This window comes from Megalobrama amblycephala, linkage group LG13, assembly GCF_018812025.1.
Source record: "Megalobrama amblycephala isolate DHTTF-2021 linkage group LG13, ASM1881202v1, whole genome shotgun sequence".
Taxonomy (NCBI): Eukaryota; Metazoa; Chordata; class Actinopteri; order Cypriniformes; family Xenocyprididae; genus Megalobrama; species Megalobrama amblycephala.
The window spans coordinates 33,507,669-33,526,477 of NC_063056.1; the positions used below are offsets into that span (position 1 = coordinate 33,507,669).

At 36.1% G+C, this 18,809-nt stretch overlaps 1 protein-coding gene across 4 annotated transcripts; it reads left to right on the forward strand.

Moving 5' to 3' along the window:
• Window positions 1-2,419: 2,419 nt before the first annotated feature.
• Window positions 2,420-18,791, forward strand: LOC125243943 (IgGFc-binding protein-like). Of its 4 annotated transcripts, XM_048153808.1 has the most exons (6): window positions 2,667-2,896; window positions 4,052-4,101; window positions 4,572-5,762; window positions 10,093-12,099; window positions 14,257-15,465; window positions 17,599-18,791. In XM_048153808.1, exons 4-6 carry the CDS (start codon window positions 12,060-12,062, stop codon window positions 18,054-18,056), a joined length of 1,707 nt encoding a protein of 568 aa, XP_048009765.1. In that variant the 5' UTR covers window positions 2,667-2,896; window positions 4,052-4,101; window positions 4,572-5,762; window positions 10,093-12,059; the 3' UTR covers window positions 18,057-18,791. The 4 variants fall into 4 exon arrangements, with proteins under 4 accessions (XP_048009764.1, XP_048009765.1, XP_048009763.1 ...); XM_048153807.1 differs by lacking the exons at window positions 14,257-15,465; window positions 17,599-18,791 and adding an exon at window positions 2,420-2,656 and having other exon boundaries at window positions 2,767-2,896; window positions 10,093-13,265; XM_048153806.1 differs by lacking the exons at window positions 14,257-15,465; window positions 17,599-18,791 and having other exon boundaries at window positions 10,093-13,265.
• The last annotated feature ends 18 nt before the right edge of the window (window positions 18,792-18,809 follow it).

The window sequence follows — 18,809 nt, forward strand, 5'->3', positions numbered from 1 at the left end:
GTTCTATCTATCTATGGTTCTATCTATCTATCTATCTATCTATCATTCTATGGTACATTCTATTGTTCTATCTATCATTCTATCTATCTGGTTCTATCTATCTATCTATCTATCTATCTATCGTTCTATGGTACATTCTATTGTTCTATCTATCATTCTATCATTCTATCTATCATTCTATCTATCTATCTATGTATCTATGGTTCGTTCTATCATTCTATCTATCCTTCTATCATTCTATCTATCTATCTATCTATTGTTCTATCGTTCTATCTATCTATCTATCGTTCTATCTATCTATCTATCGTTCTATCATTCTATCTATCTATCTATCTATCTATCTATCTATCGTTCTATCTATCTATCTATCTATCTATCTATCTATCATTCTATCTATCTATGGTTTGTTCTATCGTTCTATCTATCTATGTATCTATGGTTCATTCTATCGTTCTATCTATCCTTCTATCTATCTATCTATCTATTGTTCTATCATTCTATCTATCTATCTATCTATTGTTCTATCGTTCTATCTATCTATCTATCTATCTATCGTTCTATCATTCTATCTATCGTTCTATCTATCTATCTATCTATCGTTCTATCTATCGTTCTATCTATCGTTCTATCTATCTATCTATCTATCTATCTATCTATCTATCTATCTATCTATCTATCTATCTATCTATATCTATATCTTTATTGTCTTGATATCAGAATGAATTTCTATGTCATGAATCACCAGGTGTATTTCCTTGATCTAAGTGATATGACAGGCCATAGCTGGTTTTGTTTTAGAGAGATGTGAAGTGACAAATTAATGCATTTTTCTCCATTATTCTCCACTTCTCTATTTCATTTTTTTTTTTTTTTTGCCAGCTCTGCAAGAACATGCAGGTTTCATCATTTTCTTACAAAACATAAAGTAACGTTAGCACATTTGAAGAAGGGGGAAGTTAGTGAACTGTGAGTTTGACTTGGGTTCAGAACAACACTGTGATGTTTAAATGAATCAAAAATCAACAGATTGTGTGGCTGCAGTTCTCTGCTTTTCATTATATGTTTTTTCTTCTATTAGGTAGTATGTGGCAGTTTATGCAAAGCTGTAAAAAGAGCATGCATTTTATCTATCTATCGTTCTGTCTATCTATCTATCTATCGTTCTATCTATCTATCTATCGCTATCTATCTATCGTTCTATGGTACATTCTATCGTTCTATCTATCATTCTATCATTCTATCTATCATTCTATCTATCTATGTATCTATGGTTTGTTCTATCGTTCTATCTATCCTTCTATTATTCTATCTATCTATCTATCTATCTATTGTTCTATCGTTCTATCTATCTATCTATCTATTGTTCTATCATTCTATCTATCGTTCTATCTATCTATGTATCTATGGTTTGTTCTATCGTTCTATCTATCGTTCTATCTATCGTTCTATCATTCTATCTATCGTTCTATCATTCTATCTATCTATCTATCTATCTATCTATCTATCTATCTATCTATATCTTTATTGTCTTGATATTTCTATGTCATGAATCACCAGGTGTATTTCCTTGATCTAAGTGATATGACAGGCCATAGCTTGTTTTGTTTTAGAGAGATGTGAAGTGACAAATTAATGCATTTTTCTCCATTATTCTCCACTTCTCCATTTCATTATTTATTTTTTTTTTTTGCCAGCTCTGCAAGAACATGCAGTTTTCATCATTTTCTTACAAAACATAAAGTAACGTTAGCACATTTGAAGAAGGGGGAAGTTAGTGAACTGTGAGTTTGACTTGGGTTCAGAACAACACTGTGATGTTTAAATGAATCAAAAATCAACAGATTGTGTGGCTGCAGTTCTCTGCTTTTCATTATATGTTTTTTCTTCTATTAGGTAGTATGTGGCAGTTTATGCAAAGCTGTAAAAAGAGCATGCATTTTATCTATCTATCGTTCTGTCTATCTATCTATCTATCGTTCTATCTATCTATCTATCGCTATCTATCTATCGTTCTATGGTACATTCTATCGTTCTATCTATCATTCTATCATTCTATCTATCATTCTATCTATCTATCTATGTATCTATGGTTTGTTCTATCGTTCTATCTATCCTTCTATTATTCTATCTATCTATCTATCTATCTATTGTTCTATCGTTCTATCTATCTATCTATCTATTGTTCTATCATTCTATCTATCGTTCTATCTATCTATGTATCTATGGTTTGTTCTATCGTTCTATCTATCGTTCTATCTATCGTTCTATCATTCTATCTATCGTTCTATCATTCTATCTATCTATCTATCTATCTATCTATCTATCTATCTATCTATCTATCTATCTATCTATCTATCTATCTATCTATCTATCTATCTATCTATCTATCTATATCTTTATTGTCTTGATATTTCTATGTCATGAATCACCAGGTGTATTTCCTTGATCTAAGTGATATGACAGGCCATAGCTTGTTTTGTTTTAGAGAGATGTGAAGTGACAAATTAATGCATTTTTCTCCATTATTCTCCACTTCTCCATTTCATTATTTATTTATTTTTTTTGCCAGCTCTGCAAGAACATGCAGTTTTCATCATTTTCTTACAAAACATAAAGTAACGTTAGCACATTTGAATAAGGGGGAAGTTAATGAACTGTGAGTTTGACTTGGGTTCAGAACAACACTGTGATGTTTAAATGAATCAAAAATCAACAGATTGTGTGGCTGCAGTTCTTTGCTTTTCATTATGTTTTTTCTTCTATTAGGTAGTATGAGGCAGTTTATGCAAAGCTGTAAAAAGAGCATGCATTTTGAATGACAAATATGCTTTGCTATAAATGAAACACGACACGGATGCGATTTGGTTCAGTGAGAAGGCTGTGATACACTGATCAGGTAAGAAAATCTGTGAAGCTTACTGATAGATTTTAGGGGTGTAAAATTATCATAAGCTCAATGAAAAATGACAACACCCTGTGGAATATGTACATGCTTTTGTTTTTTGAGTGTGATTTTTTTTTTAATATTAATAAAACTGGTTTACAAAATAACTATAAAGTAGAAATAGCAGCATGATACTAGTATTATATGAGAAATTATGATTGTACCATGAACTCTAAGTGCCTGAGAGAACAAGAACTATTTTATAATGAAGAATTTTGAAGTAGAATATTTATTAGTTCATTCTCATTCATGAAAGTTCTTGAAAACAATCTTCATGAATATAAAAAAAAAGTAAATCTAAGGACAATAGTATTCCTATTGTTTTATTTACATAAAAATGATATAAATGCATTATTTACATTTTAAAATCAGTTTCTTGTGTTGCAATGTCAAGTTATTTGTCTGCTTGAAATGATCAATGTCTCTTGTAGTGCTTTATGCATCAAGTGTTGACATCTGAGTGAGTTCATGTGTTTTCTGCATGGTCTGGTGTGTTATGTGATGTTGTTGATTGTCTATGCACTTTGTACATTTCATTATATTAATCACATAAAACAATGTAAATAAAGATAACAGTTTGCATATAATTTATTTAAGTTGTTATAATTTAAAATAACAGTTAAATTGTCAGAATGATGGCAGACTTAATGTCATGACAACTTTGCATTTTTTTGCTAAAAATGCAAAAATGTGCCTTCATTTTTCTAGTTTCTAAGAACACCTTAACGTGATGATACATGGGGGAACTTGTTGGGAGCAACGTTGTTGGGCAATGTTGTCGAATGTTGTTGCTTCGGCACTTTCCATATTGAGAATGGGAAAAATTAGAATCTGGATTCTTTAGGTTGAAATTTGTTGCCCATTCTCAATGGGAAAGTGCCCAAGCAGCATCGCTCAGCAAAATTGCCCGGAGACATTGCTCAAAAAGTTGCCTGTGTATCATCACCTTTAGAACAGAACAGAAAAGAGTTATATATGCTGACGTAAGAACAAGTGCTCCTGTAACTCTTACATTATTGTTTTGCATAGTTACTAAACAAGCAGTGTAAATAATATTACAAAGTCATAATACTGTCACGTGGCCTTTTTTTTTGTGACTAATATCAGGGCAGAAGTTATGCTGACTATTCTTCTGATAACAGCTTTGTTTGGCCAAGGTAAGCAGTGTGTCATTAGTTCTTTCTCAATAGATCCATTCGCCATATATTGCATTTGTTTTTATCATCATGAAACCTAATAAAAGGCATGTTCATTTGACATGTTGATACTTGATATTAAAGGGATAGTTCACCTAAAAATGAAAACTCTGTCATCATTTACTCACCCTCAAGTGGCTCCAAACCTGTATGAATTTCTTTCTTCTGCTGAACACAAAAGAAGATATTTTGAAGAATGTCAGTAACCAAACAGCTGATGGACCACATTAACTTCCATAGAATAAAAAAAAATAAATAAATACTATGGAAGTCAATGTGGTCCATCAGCTTTTTGGATAACAACATTCTTTAAAATATCTTCTTTTGTGTTCAGCAGAAGAAAGAAATACAGGTTTGGAACAACTTGAGGGTGAGTAAATAAACTTTCATTTTTTTGCGAACTATCCCTTTAATAACTCTTCATTTGACAGGCCAGTCATGGGACAGTCTTGGAATAAAATTCATCACAGCATTCCCAGAGAACATAGCCTTCTACTATCCAGTTAATCCAGTGAATTCTCTCAATATCACCGCTCTCTATGCTGACACCGTGGTGACAGTCTCCACCTCAGACGGTTGGAAATACAAGGACACACTGCCGGCAGGAAAACCTGTAACTGTGACGCTGCCACTGGATATTGAGGAATATCGTTTCACTCAAACTCATCGGACCGTCAGAATCAGCAGCACGGACCACATCGTGGTGCAGTCGATCAGTCAGCGAGGAGATAGTGTACAAACTAATGTCGTTCAGCCTGTGAAAAATCTCGGTACGTTTTATTCCATTCCCTCGCTGAATTACAGCAAGATGATCAATACTTTCTATCAGTCGACAAGAAATTTCAGCAAGATATACAGCACCTTCAGGCTGGTTATTATCAATGGAGAAGATTTAAGTAATTATGTCACAATTGTAAAAATGTCTGAAAAGAAGGTGCACACACTTGGTCCGTACGGCGTTCTCCAGCTCCAAACCGATGGGACAGAAATTGCAGTTGAATCTTATTATATAGTAGCTGTGATGATGACCCATCCATGTGTAGAAATGGCCGAATGCAGATGCAACATGGTGGTGAACCAGCTTTATCCCAACTCTCAGTGGGATAGAAGATTCATTGTACCCTCAATACTGAAAACAAGTAACGTTTGGCTACATCTGACGTCCTCAACCAATATCACTGCCAGTGGCGGGGATCTAGAATCGGGTACTTTGGAAGCCGATTCCTCAAAACTCCTGTCTCTCCCATCTTTGCAGTCAGGATCCCAGTTCATCAACACATCTGATCCTGCTTCCCTCAGGCTTGTCAGTCCAGGCTTCATCATTGAACCGATCCCACAATCCAGGTTCTCTGCATGCTACTTAGTAGTGCCTGTCAGCTCGACAGATGCCAAGGCCTTAGTGATTGCAGAAACGGACTACAGGGATAGTGTGTATATAGATGGTGATTTGCTTTCATCTGCTACATGGAGCACCATCGCCAATTCAGAGTACTCATCGGCTTTAGTGTCTCTTAATGGCTCGCATGTCATTTGGCATCCATCCACAAAGATCGCCGTGTACGTGTTTGAGAAGGGAACAAATGTGTATGGAGGCCCAGCTATATCTTTAAGTGCAAAACCAGGTAAGAAACCTATCTATTAGGCTAAGCTCGTTATTGTTCTTTTTTGGGTTGTAGTGTATTCTTCTAACATCAACACAATGTATGAAATGCTTTAAAGTTTAAAGAGATAGTTCACCCAAACATGAAAAATTCTGTCATTATTTAGCTATTCTCCCTCATGCCAAAAGTCCATATATGTTTTTTTGGACCTCATTGACTTTCATTGTACAAATAGAGTTCTTCAAAATATATATATATATTTGTGTGTTCCACAGAAGAAAATTATATGGGTTTGAAATGAAATGGTGGTATTAATGATTATTAATGAATAATGACAGAATTTCATTTTTGGGGGAACTGTGCCTTTGGGGCTGGGCTAGTTTTCACATTACTATTTCTAAAGTTAGATTTATTTCTTTGTAAGTCGGTTTCTATATAGACACATAGCCTACGTTGTTATTTTCCCTTTATTGTTGCACGGGAAATACAGATAAAGTTAACTGAACACATTGACCCAATAGCAAGACATGTTGTCACAATGAAAACCTCCCGTTATTAATACAATTAAAGGATTTTCAGCATAATTTAAATAATTCATGAAACAACAAATATGTATATGGTAACCTACAAAATATCAAACCATTGTTTTTCTAATAGAAATTGTAATTAATAAATAAAATATAAAACACAATGTGACATTAGGTGCCCTAACCTATGGTGGCCCAGTAGTGCACAACACAACAAAATTAAAAAAGCAAACATAAGTTCACAACACAACGAAATCGAGCCACAACACAACGGAATAAAGCCACAACACAACGGAATAAAGCCACAACACAACGAAATCGAGCCACAACACAACGGAATCGAGCCACAACACAACGGAAAAAAGCCACAACACAATGAAATAAAGCCACAACACAACGAAATCAAGCCACAACACAACGGAATAAAGCCACAACACAACGAAATCGAGCCACAACACAATGAAATCGAGCCACAACACAACGGAATAAAGCCACAACACAATGAAATAAAGCCACAACACAACGAAATCAAGCCACAACACAACGGAATAAAGCCACAACACAACGAAATCGAGCCACAACACAACGAAATCGAGCCACAACACAACGGTATAAAGCCACAACACAACGAAATCGAGCCACAACACAACTAAATCGAACCACAACACAACGAAATTGAGCCACAACACAACGGAATAAAGCCACAACACAACGGAATAAAGCCACAACACAACGAAATCGAGCCACAACACAACGAAATCGAACCACAACACAACGAAATCGAGCCACAACACAACGGAATAAAGCCACAACACAACAGAATAAAGCCACAACACAACGAAATCGAGCCACAACACAATGGAATAAAGCCACAACACAACGGAATAAAGCCACAACACAACGGAATAAAGCCACAACACAACGAAATCGAGCCACAACACAACGGAATAAAGCCACAACACAACGGAATAAAGCCACAACACAACAGAATAAAGCCACAACACAACGGAATAAAGCCACAACACAATGGAATAAAGCCACAACACAACGAAATCGAACCACAACACAACGGAATAAAGCCACAACACAACAGAATAAAGCCACAACACAACGGAATAAAGCCACAACACAATGGAATAAAGCCACAACACAACGAAATCGAGCCACAACACAACGGAATAAAGCCACAACACAACGAAATCGAGCCACAACACAATGGAATAAAGCCACAACACAACGAAATCAAGCCACAACACAACGGAAATGCTCCCGACCACTAGAGGGCTCTCAGAGCTCGGAAAAGTTAGTTTTCCTTGCCAATGTTCTATAGAGTCGGCAGTAATATCAATACCACGATTAGTTTAAACAGTATGTAACCACCGTATATCGACATAAAATATTAATTCAAAATCACCTACGTGCAAAATAGCTTCATATTTATACTTGTGAATGATTTGACGCGCTACCACGGCGAATGATGAAGGGAACGTCTGCCAGTTCCACCAAGTGGTTAAAACGTATGATTTGTATTCATTAAAATTACTTTTAACATTTAAAAACAGACATGTTCAAATTTCAAAGGTTGTTAGTTCCTGTTGGTAAGACTGACGAGCTTTGGAATTTGAATATGTCTGTTTTTAAATTTTAAAAAGTAATTTTAATGAATACAAATTATACGTTTTAACCAATTGGTGGGATTGGCAGACGTTCCCTTCATCATTCGCCGTGGTAGCGCGTAAAATCATTCACAAGTATAAATATGAAGCTATTGTGAATGTAGTTGATTTTTAATTAATATTTCATGTCGATATACAATGCTTACATACTTAAAACTAATCATGGTATTGATATCTTTGTAAAACTGTCGACTTTATAAAACAGTGGCAAGGAATAGTAATATTACCGAGCTCTGAGAGCCCCCAAGTGGTCGGAAGCATTTCCGTTGTGTTGTGGCTTGATTTCGTTGTGTTGTGGCTTTATTCTGTTGTGTTGTGGCTTTATTTCGTTGTGTTGTGGCTTTATTCCGTTGTGTTGTGGCTTGATTTCGTTGTGTTGTGGCTTTATTCTGTTGTGTTGTGGCTTTATTTCGTTGTGTTGTGGCTTTATTCCGTTGTGTTGTGGCTTGATTTCGTTGTGTTGTGGCTTTATTCTGTTGTGTTGTGGCTTGATTTCGTTGTGTTGTGGCTTTATTCTGTTGTGTTGTGGCTTTATTTCGTTGTGTTGTGGCTTTATTCCGTTGTGTTGTGGCTTGATTTCGTTGTGTTGTGGCTTTATTCCGTTGTGTTGTGGCTTGATTTCGTTGTGTTGTGGCTTTATTCTGTTGTGTTGTGGCTTTATTTCGTTGTGTTGTGGCTTTATTCCGTTGTGTTGTGGCTTGATTTCGTTGTGTTGTGGCTTTATTCTGTTGTGTTGTGGCTTTATTTCGTTGTGTTGTGGCTTTATTCCGTTGTGTTGTGGCTTGTTTCCGTTGTGTTGTGAACTTATGTTTGCTTTTTTAATTTCGTTGTGTTGTGCACTACTGGGCCACCGTACTAACCTGATATTATTAAATATATACTCCTGTCCTAACAATAAGAGCAAAGTTAAAGCTTTTGGTTCAAAGGTAGGGCTGGGTATTGACACAAATTTCATGATTCGATTTGATTTCTATTCATAAGCTTCCGATTTCGATTCAATATCGATTATTTTGGATATATAAGGTACAGTACGTATAAAAATATCTCAACTAATGCTGTAAACTATACATGGGAGTTGGTACTACATTATTACTATAATACTGAAGGTTAAATTAACTTATTTGTATACAAACACTTAAATTACTATTGAGTTTATGGTCACTGAATATGGTTTTTCTGAGGTAAATGTGACTTTACGACATATTGTTTATGAGCTGTTTGACTGACGTCTTTCCGCGGTTGAAACACTGATTGAGCAATTACATGTGACATGATACGGATTTCGATAAGTTGTACTGTACCTTTTAACATTCAGATGTTCATTCATGCTTATTTCACGCTGTAACTGGTACTAAAGCGGAGGAGAGGATCAGTTCACGTGTGCTCCGTGCTGTCGCTTCTCTTGATCTGATGTGCTACAGCGATCTGTCACGCCACATTAAACAGCGGCAAAATGTAAATGTATTTATTTTTTTGGATGTAATTTGAAATCTGAGACTTTGTTTCATATCAAAAGTTACAAAGCACAAAGATTATTGCGATTTATTGTACGGGAGGTTCGCTACAATTTTCCGTTCTTCAACTGAAAACAGGACAGACTGATTGATTCTTGGGATTTAAGAATCGACATTGTTTCATAAAAATGAGAATCGATTAAAATCGAGAATATTTTTACCCAGCCCTAGGTAAAAGGCTAGTTCACCCAAAAATGTAAATTCTGTCATCATTTACTCACCAAGTTGTTCCATCCAAACCTGTATGAATTTCTTTCTTCTGCTGAACACTAAAGATGATATTTGAAGAATATGGGTTACCAAACAGTTGATGGGCCTGACTATGGAAGTCAATAGGGCAGGTTTGGAACAACTTGAAGGTGAGTAAAGGCCCTGGTATACTTAATTTTCCACATTCCGCTTTATCTCATGCACAGTTGAGCGCGCACATGTGATGAAACAAACCACAGAAATGATAGGCAATTAATGACAGTTTTGAACAAAGTATTTGAAACCAACTTACAAAATTGCTAACTAAGGAAAACACATTTGTGTAATTGGATTTTTGTCTTTAAACCTTTTAGTTACTCAAAGTGTGCTATGCTAAGCCTGTACTGCTTATTCAAACATGAGATTTGTGTTTGTCTGCATTTAGACCCTTTAGGCTGTGCATTGGTCCCTTCCAAGTTCAACATCATCTTTAAACCTCAAACCTGGCCTGAATCCCATCAAAACTGTATACTCGTAAGTGATGAGCTTTTCAGTCCGAGCAATAAAGCGGCCCAAATGGAGATGGTTGACATTCTGAATAGTGAAGGTTTAAATGAGAGGCTCTGGATCGGACTGCGCCGTAGTCTGCTCACATTAGAGTGGTATCGGCAGAGGGGTAAGAATGCATACGATATGACATACACGCAGTGGGGAACTGGGGAGCCAAGTGTTGCTGAGAAGGGCATGTGCGCTTCAGTATTCCCAAATTCAAACATGGATTTCCATTGGAAAAGTGTACCCTGCTGTGCTCAACTGAAGTCTATCTGCTACACAAGGGCTCTTTACTTTCCTCTGTATTTTCCCATCTCAAATGATATCTCAAATGAGAAAGGTAGTAATTCTAATAGAAATGCTGGACAAAATGAAGATGTATAGTAAAAACTGGCCAGGACATCTGAGGATAACATTTTTGTTACAATTCATAGCTGTATACATTATTAAATGATATATTGTTAATATACAAACCTACTTAAACTTCTAAAATAGCTCTAGTTTAAATAGAACAGATTAAAGATGTTAGATCACAAATAGGTAGATATGAAGTTGTTTGGTCACAAATTCCTCCAAGAAGATCACATTGCCTTTGTAACCACGAATATTGTATGTAGTCTAGATCTTATTCACAGTGTTCACACTGTTTATCTAGAAACATGGATTTATATGCAGTCATCAACACTTTGTATTTGCAATATATAGATGTATTCTTTCAAAAAAGACATTCATAAACAGATTTCAAGGTATATAGTCAGCATGAAACATAAGCCATGATAGTCTTTTCTTCCCTGTTGTAATGTATATCCGAGTGAAATGGCTTCTTGAATAAGAAAAAAATGTTGGGTGGGACTTCATTTTGTCCATAGGACATTGTTTGGATGCTTGTGGTTTGCTATTGCTGTGATCCGCCCTCTCACCAGTAAACATCATCAGAGAAGACATATTTCTGCAAGAAGTAGGGGAAGTTATTTTGATAAACGTTTACAAGGGCACATTCATTTTTAAGAAATAAGTCATTTATAATAAATACTTTTAAAAACCATCTCCACATAGCATCATCATATGTGTATACATGAATGTCATATTTATAAGTTGTAGAATTCAAATAAACATAAGCTTTCAGACCTCAAGCCTGGTGCATGCATCATTTAGCCTTTGATGGCAGTGAGAAACTGAGTGATGCCTGCTGTAAAAATATACAGCATGTGTTATATGACAAATAGCCATATGTCAACAGCTCATTATGCAAACTTGTGGAGACACTAAATGTGTTTTGAATGCAAAATGTGCCTTTGTTGCTGGAAAAACGCACAAATGAAGATTATATTGCTCAGAGAGAGGACGACCTTTGGCCTTGAAGCATCAGGTAAGTCTTATTGATAATATATGACACAACAGAATTTTAGATATTAATACTGTACTACATGGGCATGTTTATGAACGTCTGTATTGCAATCATAAATTCAAGAACCATTTAAATCAAGAAGTTTTTGGTTATGTTTATAACTTTAATTCATGTAGACTTTATAGCACTCAAAGTTTTACATCTACATTTCAGGGTTTTATTCAGTAAATTCAAAATAAGTCTATTATTTATTATGACTGATTCAACCTAATTTTTAAGGTCAGTTCAGGTAGAAATATTTCCTTAAAGTAACATTCACACAGCTTCACCTTCTACAGTGCTCTATATTTTCTATATGAATCACAAATCTTGTGTATATTTTGTTATATTACATTTCGTGTATCAATCAACCTTCATGATTATTATTCTTCTTGATTGTCAGATTTTTTACATCTAGGCTAATATAACACCAGTAGCTGCTCAAATCAACCGAGAACCACAGAGTGACAGTGATGCTGTTCAATCTTCTCTTCATGTCACTGGTTTGCCAGGGTAAATCATCTTTCACATTTTCACACATTTATGTTCAAAGTTGATTTTTTTTTTCTTTCTGAACAAAGTGACAGGAATCACAAATGCTATAAAATTCCTTGGTTTTCTCATCGGTCTTGATTACACCAATGGTATTGTATTTTACTGCAATATACTGTATGTAAAGGATAGTACACTCTTAAAAATAAAGGTTTCAGAAGGGGGGATTTGTAGTAATTCCATAGAAGAACCACTTTGGGTTCCCCAAAGAACTTTTCAATGAACAGTTCTTAAAAGAACCATTTTTTTTTTTTCAAAAAAATATTTTCCACTAAAAAGAACCTTTTGTGCAATGGAAAGGTTCTATGGATGTTAAAGGTTCTTCATGGAACCATCAATGCCAATAGGGGCTTTCGCATCGGAGGAACCTTTTCATAGTTCCTAGAACTATTGGCTGAAGTACCCGGATTTTGCCGTGTTTGCACTGCAGGAACTAAGAACGATTTTAGTTCTGGGAACTAAATGAGCTCCTACTTCAGAGTAGGGTCTAAACCAGCACTATAGTAACTATCAGTGAAGTGAGTGTACGTTGATTGGTCAAACGCATATCAAACACCGGCACCTGGCATTTTTAAAAAGCCGTGTAAACATATTTACTTCACGAACATGGAAAACAGCGATAACGACATTTACCTGTTGTCTTTAGGGTTGTGTTCTTTTCTCCACCTCGATGATATGTAATGCTGAAAGTTGTCATAGGAGATTTTGTCTCTTAGCCCAACTTTTTGCTCTTTCAGTTGCTTAAATTATGGGTTTACATTCCATCTCCATTATCGCAAAACCAATGACACACAACAAACACAGCTCCGATCACGGCATCCTCCATTCACCGGTTTTTAGTGTTTATAAATGCTGTGCTTAAAAACGCCGCTGTCGACCGCTTCTTAGTTCCTATTGCCGGTGCGAATGCAACCAGGAACATGGCCCGGGGTAGAAATTAGTTCTCAGGGAACTATCCAAGTGGCTAGTTCCTAGAACTATTTGGTGTGAAAACCAACCTTTATTTTTAAGAGATAAGAAGATAGCCAGGTCTTCACCATGTTTGAGTTTATTTTGCTATTAACTCTTAAATGCATACCTCGGGTCTTTAGTCATTCACTACCCTCCTCCTCCTTCATTTTTTAAAGTTAGACATCAACCTTCTTGGTATTCCTCAATCAACTCATTATAAAGAATATAACAAGAAAAAAATCATGAAATTATAAAAGAATGCCTATTTTTGTATTCATTTTTTGTAAAAAAATTGTATAGGGTCGCAAATGACCCGAGGTGTGTATGAGTGTACGTATATTTTTTCTGCACAACAATAATTGAATCTTAGATGACGGAATAAGTGCAATTCACCTTTATTCCACAAGGTGGCAATGTCTGATACACAAGGATGAAGTGACGACTCATTTAGACAGAAAACGAAATAATAAGAAAAACATGAAATGGCTCAGCGATTTACTGCAGAGCAAGTACTGAACGCAATCAGATATGACTGTCACTGGATGGATCTGGTGAAGCTGTTAGCGATCGAAATATTGATTTTGAAAATGTTGAAAATTATATCGTTTTGAGAATACGTTTGAGATCGCGAATGGGCTTATATTCGTGACCTCAAACATAAAACTGGCCTATTATTTGCTGAATTTACTGGGAAATGAGCTCTGACGAGGACAGTGATGATGACATAAAACATCTGCTCAAACAGAGCCCTTTCAAGCTCCAAAAGGTAACAAAATATGATTTATTTTATTCTTCTGTAATTGTTACTCTAATATCAGAGGAGTTTTATATTATCGCGACAGGTAGAGGTCCCGTGTTAGATATTGATCCGGGTCAATAAAGACCCGAATATGTAAGAATGATTGGCGAAACAGTCATGCATTTAAGGGTTAAACCATCTGACTGTACATTCTCCTACTTATAATAGACAAATAAGCAAACAAATGGGCGTGAAATATTGATTTGAGTTGAAATGATATTATTATGTGAGAAGTAAAAGAGTGCAGAGTGATAAGAGAGACATGAAACTCGAAAACTGTAGGAAATCTCACTGTGCTGATTTGTGGGAATGTTATATCAGTATATCTCTGTACTAAAACAATGAACTCTAAACTGATGGTTTGACAGGGCTGTCAGTGGAGAGCTATGGAAAAGACTTCATCACGGCATTCCCGGAGAACATTGCCTACTACCATCCACAAGAGTCCTCCAACACGCTCCAAATTACTGCTTTCTACAACGACACCACCGTCTCAATCACCATCAACTACACAAACGTATATAATGAAAAGCTACAACGTGGGCAGACTAAAACTGTACATTTTCCCAAGTATGTCGAGCAATATCAGTTCACACGCTCCCTTTATTTTGTCCGAGTCAATAGCACCAAATTGATCGTGGTGCTTTGGATCAGTCAGCACGGGGACAGCGTGCAGTCTCATTTCGTTCAACCTGTAAAGAATCTTGGAAAGCTGTATTCAATCCCCTTTAACAATTACAATCAGATGATGGCGTCCTCGTCCAATATGGCAGATCTGTTAGCTCCGGACAGCTGGAGATACAGCTCATTTAGGCTGATCATTATCAATGCTGAGAACATCATGAACGCCATCTCTATCCAAACAGTTGGCACGAATGCTCAAGGAGCCTTTAACTTTACGCTCAGACCTTACGAACTTTTCCAGTTCCAAACCAACGGTTCAGAGATTAAAGTGTACTCTAGTAACACCGTGGCTGTGCTGTTGACTCATCCATGTGTAGAAAGTACCGGGTGTGATTGTAACATGGTGGTGAACCATGTTCTCCCCCAAAATCTGTGGGGTCAGACTTTTGTTGTGCCTTCGTTGAAGAACCTGAATTCAACTTGGCTGCAAGTGACATCCACAATGAAGGTCATGCACAGAGGACAGAATATTAAAATTATAGCCTCAGATTCTTCAGATCTAATTTCTTTCCCGTACCTTGAAAGTGGATCTCAGTTCATCAGTGCATCAAATAATGTGTCCATCAGGCTTATCAGTCCAGGCCTCATCTTAGAACTCATGCCAGAAACCATGTTTGCTGCCTGTTACCTGCTGCAGATGAACTCAACAGAAGGTGAGGCCTTTATCATAGCTGAAACAGCCAGTAGGGGTGATGTTCATATAGATGGTGATTTGATTTCATCCACTGACTGGAAAACCATTACCAGTTCAAACTACTCCTCGGTATCAGTGCCGATTAGTGGCACGCATGTCATCTGGCATCCAACCTCCAGGATCGGAGTGTACATGTTTGAGAGGATGGAGAGTGGAATTCCTTACGGAGGCCCAGCTGTGATTTTAAATGAAGATCCAGGTAAAATTATACATTTTTTAATCCAAGAGTGAATGTGATCATTACTTTGATTGATTAAAGTCAATATGAAATGTTGTTTACAACCTATTTTACTTCTGAAGAAGAAAAAATGTATGGCAGGATTTGAATTTATTTGATTTATCAAATCAGGAATTGATCGGCTAGTGATTGGGTCGCTTTAGTGATCAGCAAAATCTGGATATTATCAAATGTTTCACACATGACTTGAAACTGGATTTAGCCACACAAAAGTTTGGGGTTAGTAAGATTTTTATTTTTTGAAAGAAATTACTACTTTTATTCAGTAAGGATACATTAAATTGATCAAAAGTGACAGTAAACATTTATATTGTTACAAAAAAATTCTGTTTAAAATAAATGTTCTTTTGAACTTTCTATTCTTTTAAGAATCCTGAAAACAAAATGAATCACAGTTTACAAAAAAAATATTAAAATGCACAAGTGTTTTTAATATTGATAATAATAATAATAAGAAGAAATGTTTCTGAGCACCAAATCTGCATATTAGAATGATTTCTGAAGGATCATGTGACTGAAGACTGGAGTAATAATGCTGAAAATTCAGCTTTGCCATCACATGAGTAAATTATATTTTACAATATTTTCAAAGTGAAGACAGTTATTTTAAATGGCAATAATATTTCAGTAATTAGGAGATTATTGAGGCAAAGTCAGAGTTAAAGGGGACCTATAAAGCCCCTTTTTAATAGATGTAAAATAAGTTTCAGATGTTAGAGTGTATATGTTAAGTTTTAGCTCAAAATAACCCACAGATATTTTTATAGCATGTTAAAATTGCCAATTTTGGTGGGTGAGCAAAAATGTGCAGATTTTGTATGTGTCCCTTTAAATGCAAATGAGCTGGTGCTCCCGGCCCACTTTCAAGAAGAGGGCGGAGCTTCAAGAGTTCATGCTCCGGCATAACGGTGTAGGCCAGAATCAGATTGCTAGAACACTGGCAACAACAAAACAGGACAATCGTACGCACTGAAAACTGTCAGTAGTGGTGTTCAGCCTTATTTGTTAGAACCGGAGTCGTTGAAAAGACCCTCTTTGTGAAGCAGTCTGGTGCAAAATTATTGGTGCAAATGTATAAGACTTTACTGATTTTCTTAAGGACATTTGCAATGAAAATTAAATTTAACCACGACGTCCTCAGTAACTATGGAGATCGTCACCAGCTGTGGGTGGGGCTTCTTCCTACAATTACGTCATTGTAGTGGGGAATCTGAATCAGACCGTTTGAAGAGACTGCTTGATTTATGGGAATTATTTAAAAAAATGGTTGTTCTCACACACTGCGGACACACATTGGTGTTCAAACACCTTATAAAAGTGAATTTTACATAATTGGTCTCCTTTAATAGTTAATAGTGAGAATTGGACCCTAAACTAAAGTGACTGAAAGTTCTTTCAAAAACATGAAAAAAATCTTACTGACATTTTTAGAGCTTGACAGTAAAAATCAAGACAGTGTCTATTTTCATCACATAGAAAAGACTAGCTTGGATAATCTTAAACAAAGAAACAAAAGGTGTTCCTATTGTTTCCTTATGTAAATAACACACATTGTTCTTGTACAATAATGTGCACAGATGAAGCAAAATAAGATTAAAGGTGCTCTAAGTGATCCTGGGTGGAGTAACTTCCTGTTGACGCTCGAAGTTTTGTCAAACAAAACAGAGGCTAGCTAGACCCTCCCTCCTCCTCCTCCTCCTCCTCCCCTCCCATCCGTGCTTCCTGAAACAGTCATGAACGCGTATTTAAAATCATTCTTGTCGGTTATTGGCTGGAGCATGTTTATTATGTTTTGTGGTCCAGGCTGCACCAGTTTGTTTTTATTGCCGTTTTCGGAGCTTGTGGCGACTACAGTGACAGTTTACAGTGTGTTCAGGGGACAGGCAGCTAGCGGATAGTGAGGAGATGTTTGCTGTATGTGACAAAAAATGTTTTGGCCTAAAAATGCATGACATCACTTAGAGCACCTTTAATATTGAAATTTAAAGTAATTGACCAACATACATTATATCATGAAGTTACATTAAAATATGAATGAAATCAAAATTCACAGTGCATACTGAAAATGTCAGTGTATGTTTTGTATGTACATAGATCGTGATGGCTGTATGGCTGATCCTGCACAATATAAAACCACTACTGATGTCATGACGTGGCCCGAATCCCATGATTACTGCATAAATATAACTTTCCAGATGAGCACACCAAGCAGAGCAAGGGCCCAAAAGGAGATGACCAACTTTCTGCAAAAAGACGCCGTTCCCGGGTACTTCTGGATCGGGCTGCGGCGCAGTCTGCTCACATTAGAGTGGTACTGGAAGAACGACGATGACGGCGAATACAATGTGAACTACACAAAGTGGGCCGTTGGGCATCCAGAGAAACCCCGGAATGCTTTGTGCGCTTCTGTGTCGCAGGATGCCAATAAGGATTTCTCCTGGAAGAGTGTGCCTTGTTGCACAAAGATGAGGCCCGTCTGCAACAAAAAGGCCAAATACTTCAGTGACCTGACCTTTGATACACTATATGATCATTTTTTCATAATTAACTAAAAGATTTGTCCTTATCGATTGTGTTCTTCTTTTATTTGAAGTCAATAATTGCAGTAATGAATCAAACATTTAGTCTTATTCAGAATCATGATTAATCTAATTTCTTAATTATAGAAAGCCTTTAACTATTACTTGTCTGTTAATTTTGATTAATTTTTGTTTTTAATGCATAATATAAAGACATTTTTCACTTTTTTCAACATTAAAATATGTGAATCTTTATATGTCCATGATAGTTAATGACAGTTAATGAAATATTTTATGGCCTCGCTTACTGTTACCGCACAAACTGAACAGCCTCTCAAATTGGACATCTGTAAAAACTGTTGTAATGTCAGATGTAATGTTGGCTACGGTGAAGGCACCTAAAGTGAAATTAGCTCCTAGGTTAATACAAGTATATCTCATAAGTTCACAATGCTCTTGAAAAGTGCTACACCTTTAAGCCTATTTGGCTAGATTCTGGTGCATTTGGGTATGTTTACCTCTGTTGGCTGATGTCTTTCAGCTCACTATCGCCTCCATGCTGCAATGTCATTTAAGCAAATCACATAGACACCTAGGCATAATTATCTAACAGGCAGCATTTTTCGAATTTTAAATGTGGTTTATAAAATCCAAAAGTGCACAAACTTTATATAATGAAAAAACATGTCTTGCTCACTTTATTTGATACAAGAATTTGCTTGTCTACATGTCACCATAAATTTAAGACAGCATAGACTCTTTAAAGGGATAGTTCACCCAAAAATG

Bases quoted from the DNA above. Each gene is read 5' to 3' on its own strand.
- LOC125243943 (XM_048153807.1), top strand. From the start codon at position 4,062: ATGCTGACTATTCTTCTGATAACAGCTTTGTTTGGCCAAG. The intron at 4,102-4,571 runs GTAAGCAGTGTG...TTCATTTGACAG, and splicing joins AACAGCTTTGTTTGGCCAAG to GCCAGTCATGGGACAGTCTT. The intron at 5,763-10,092 runs GTAAGAAACCTA...GTCTGCATTTAG, and splicing joins ATCTTTAAGTGCAAAACCAG to ACCCTTTAGGCTGTGCATTG.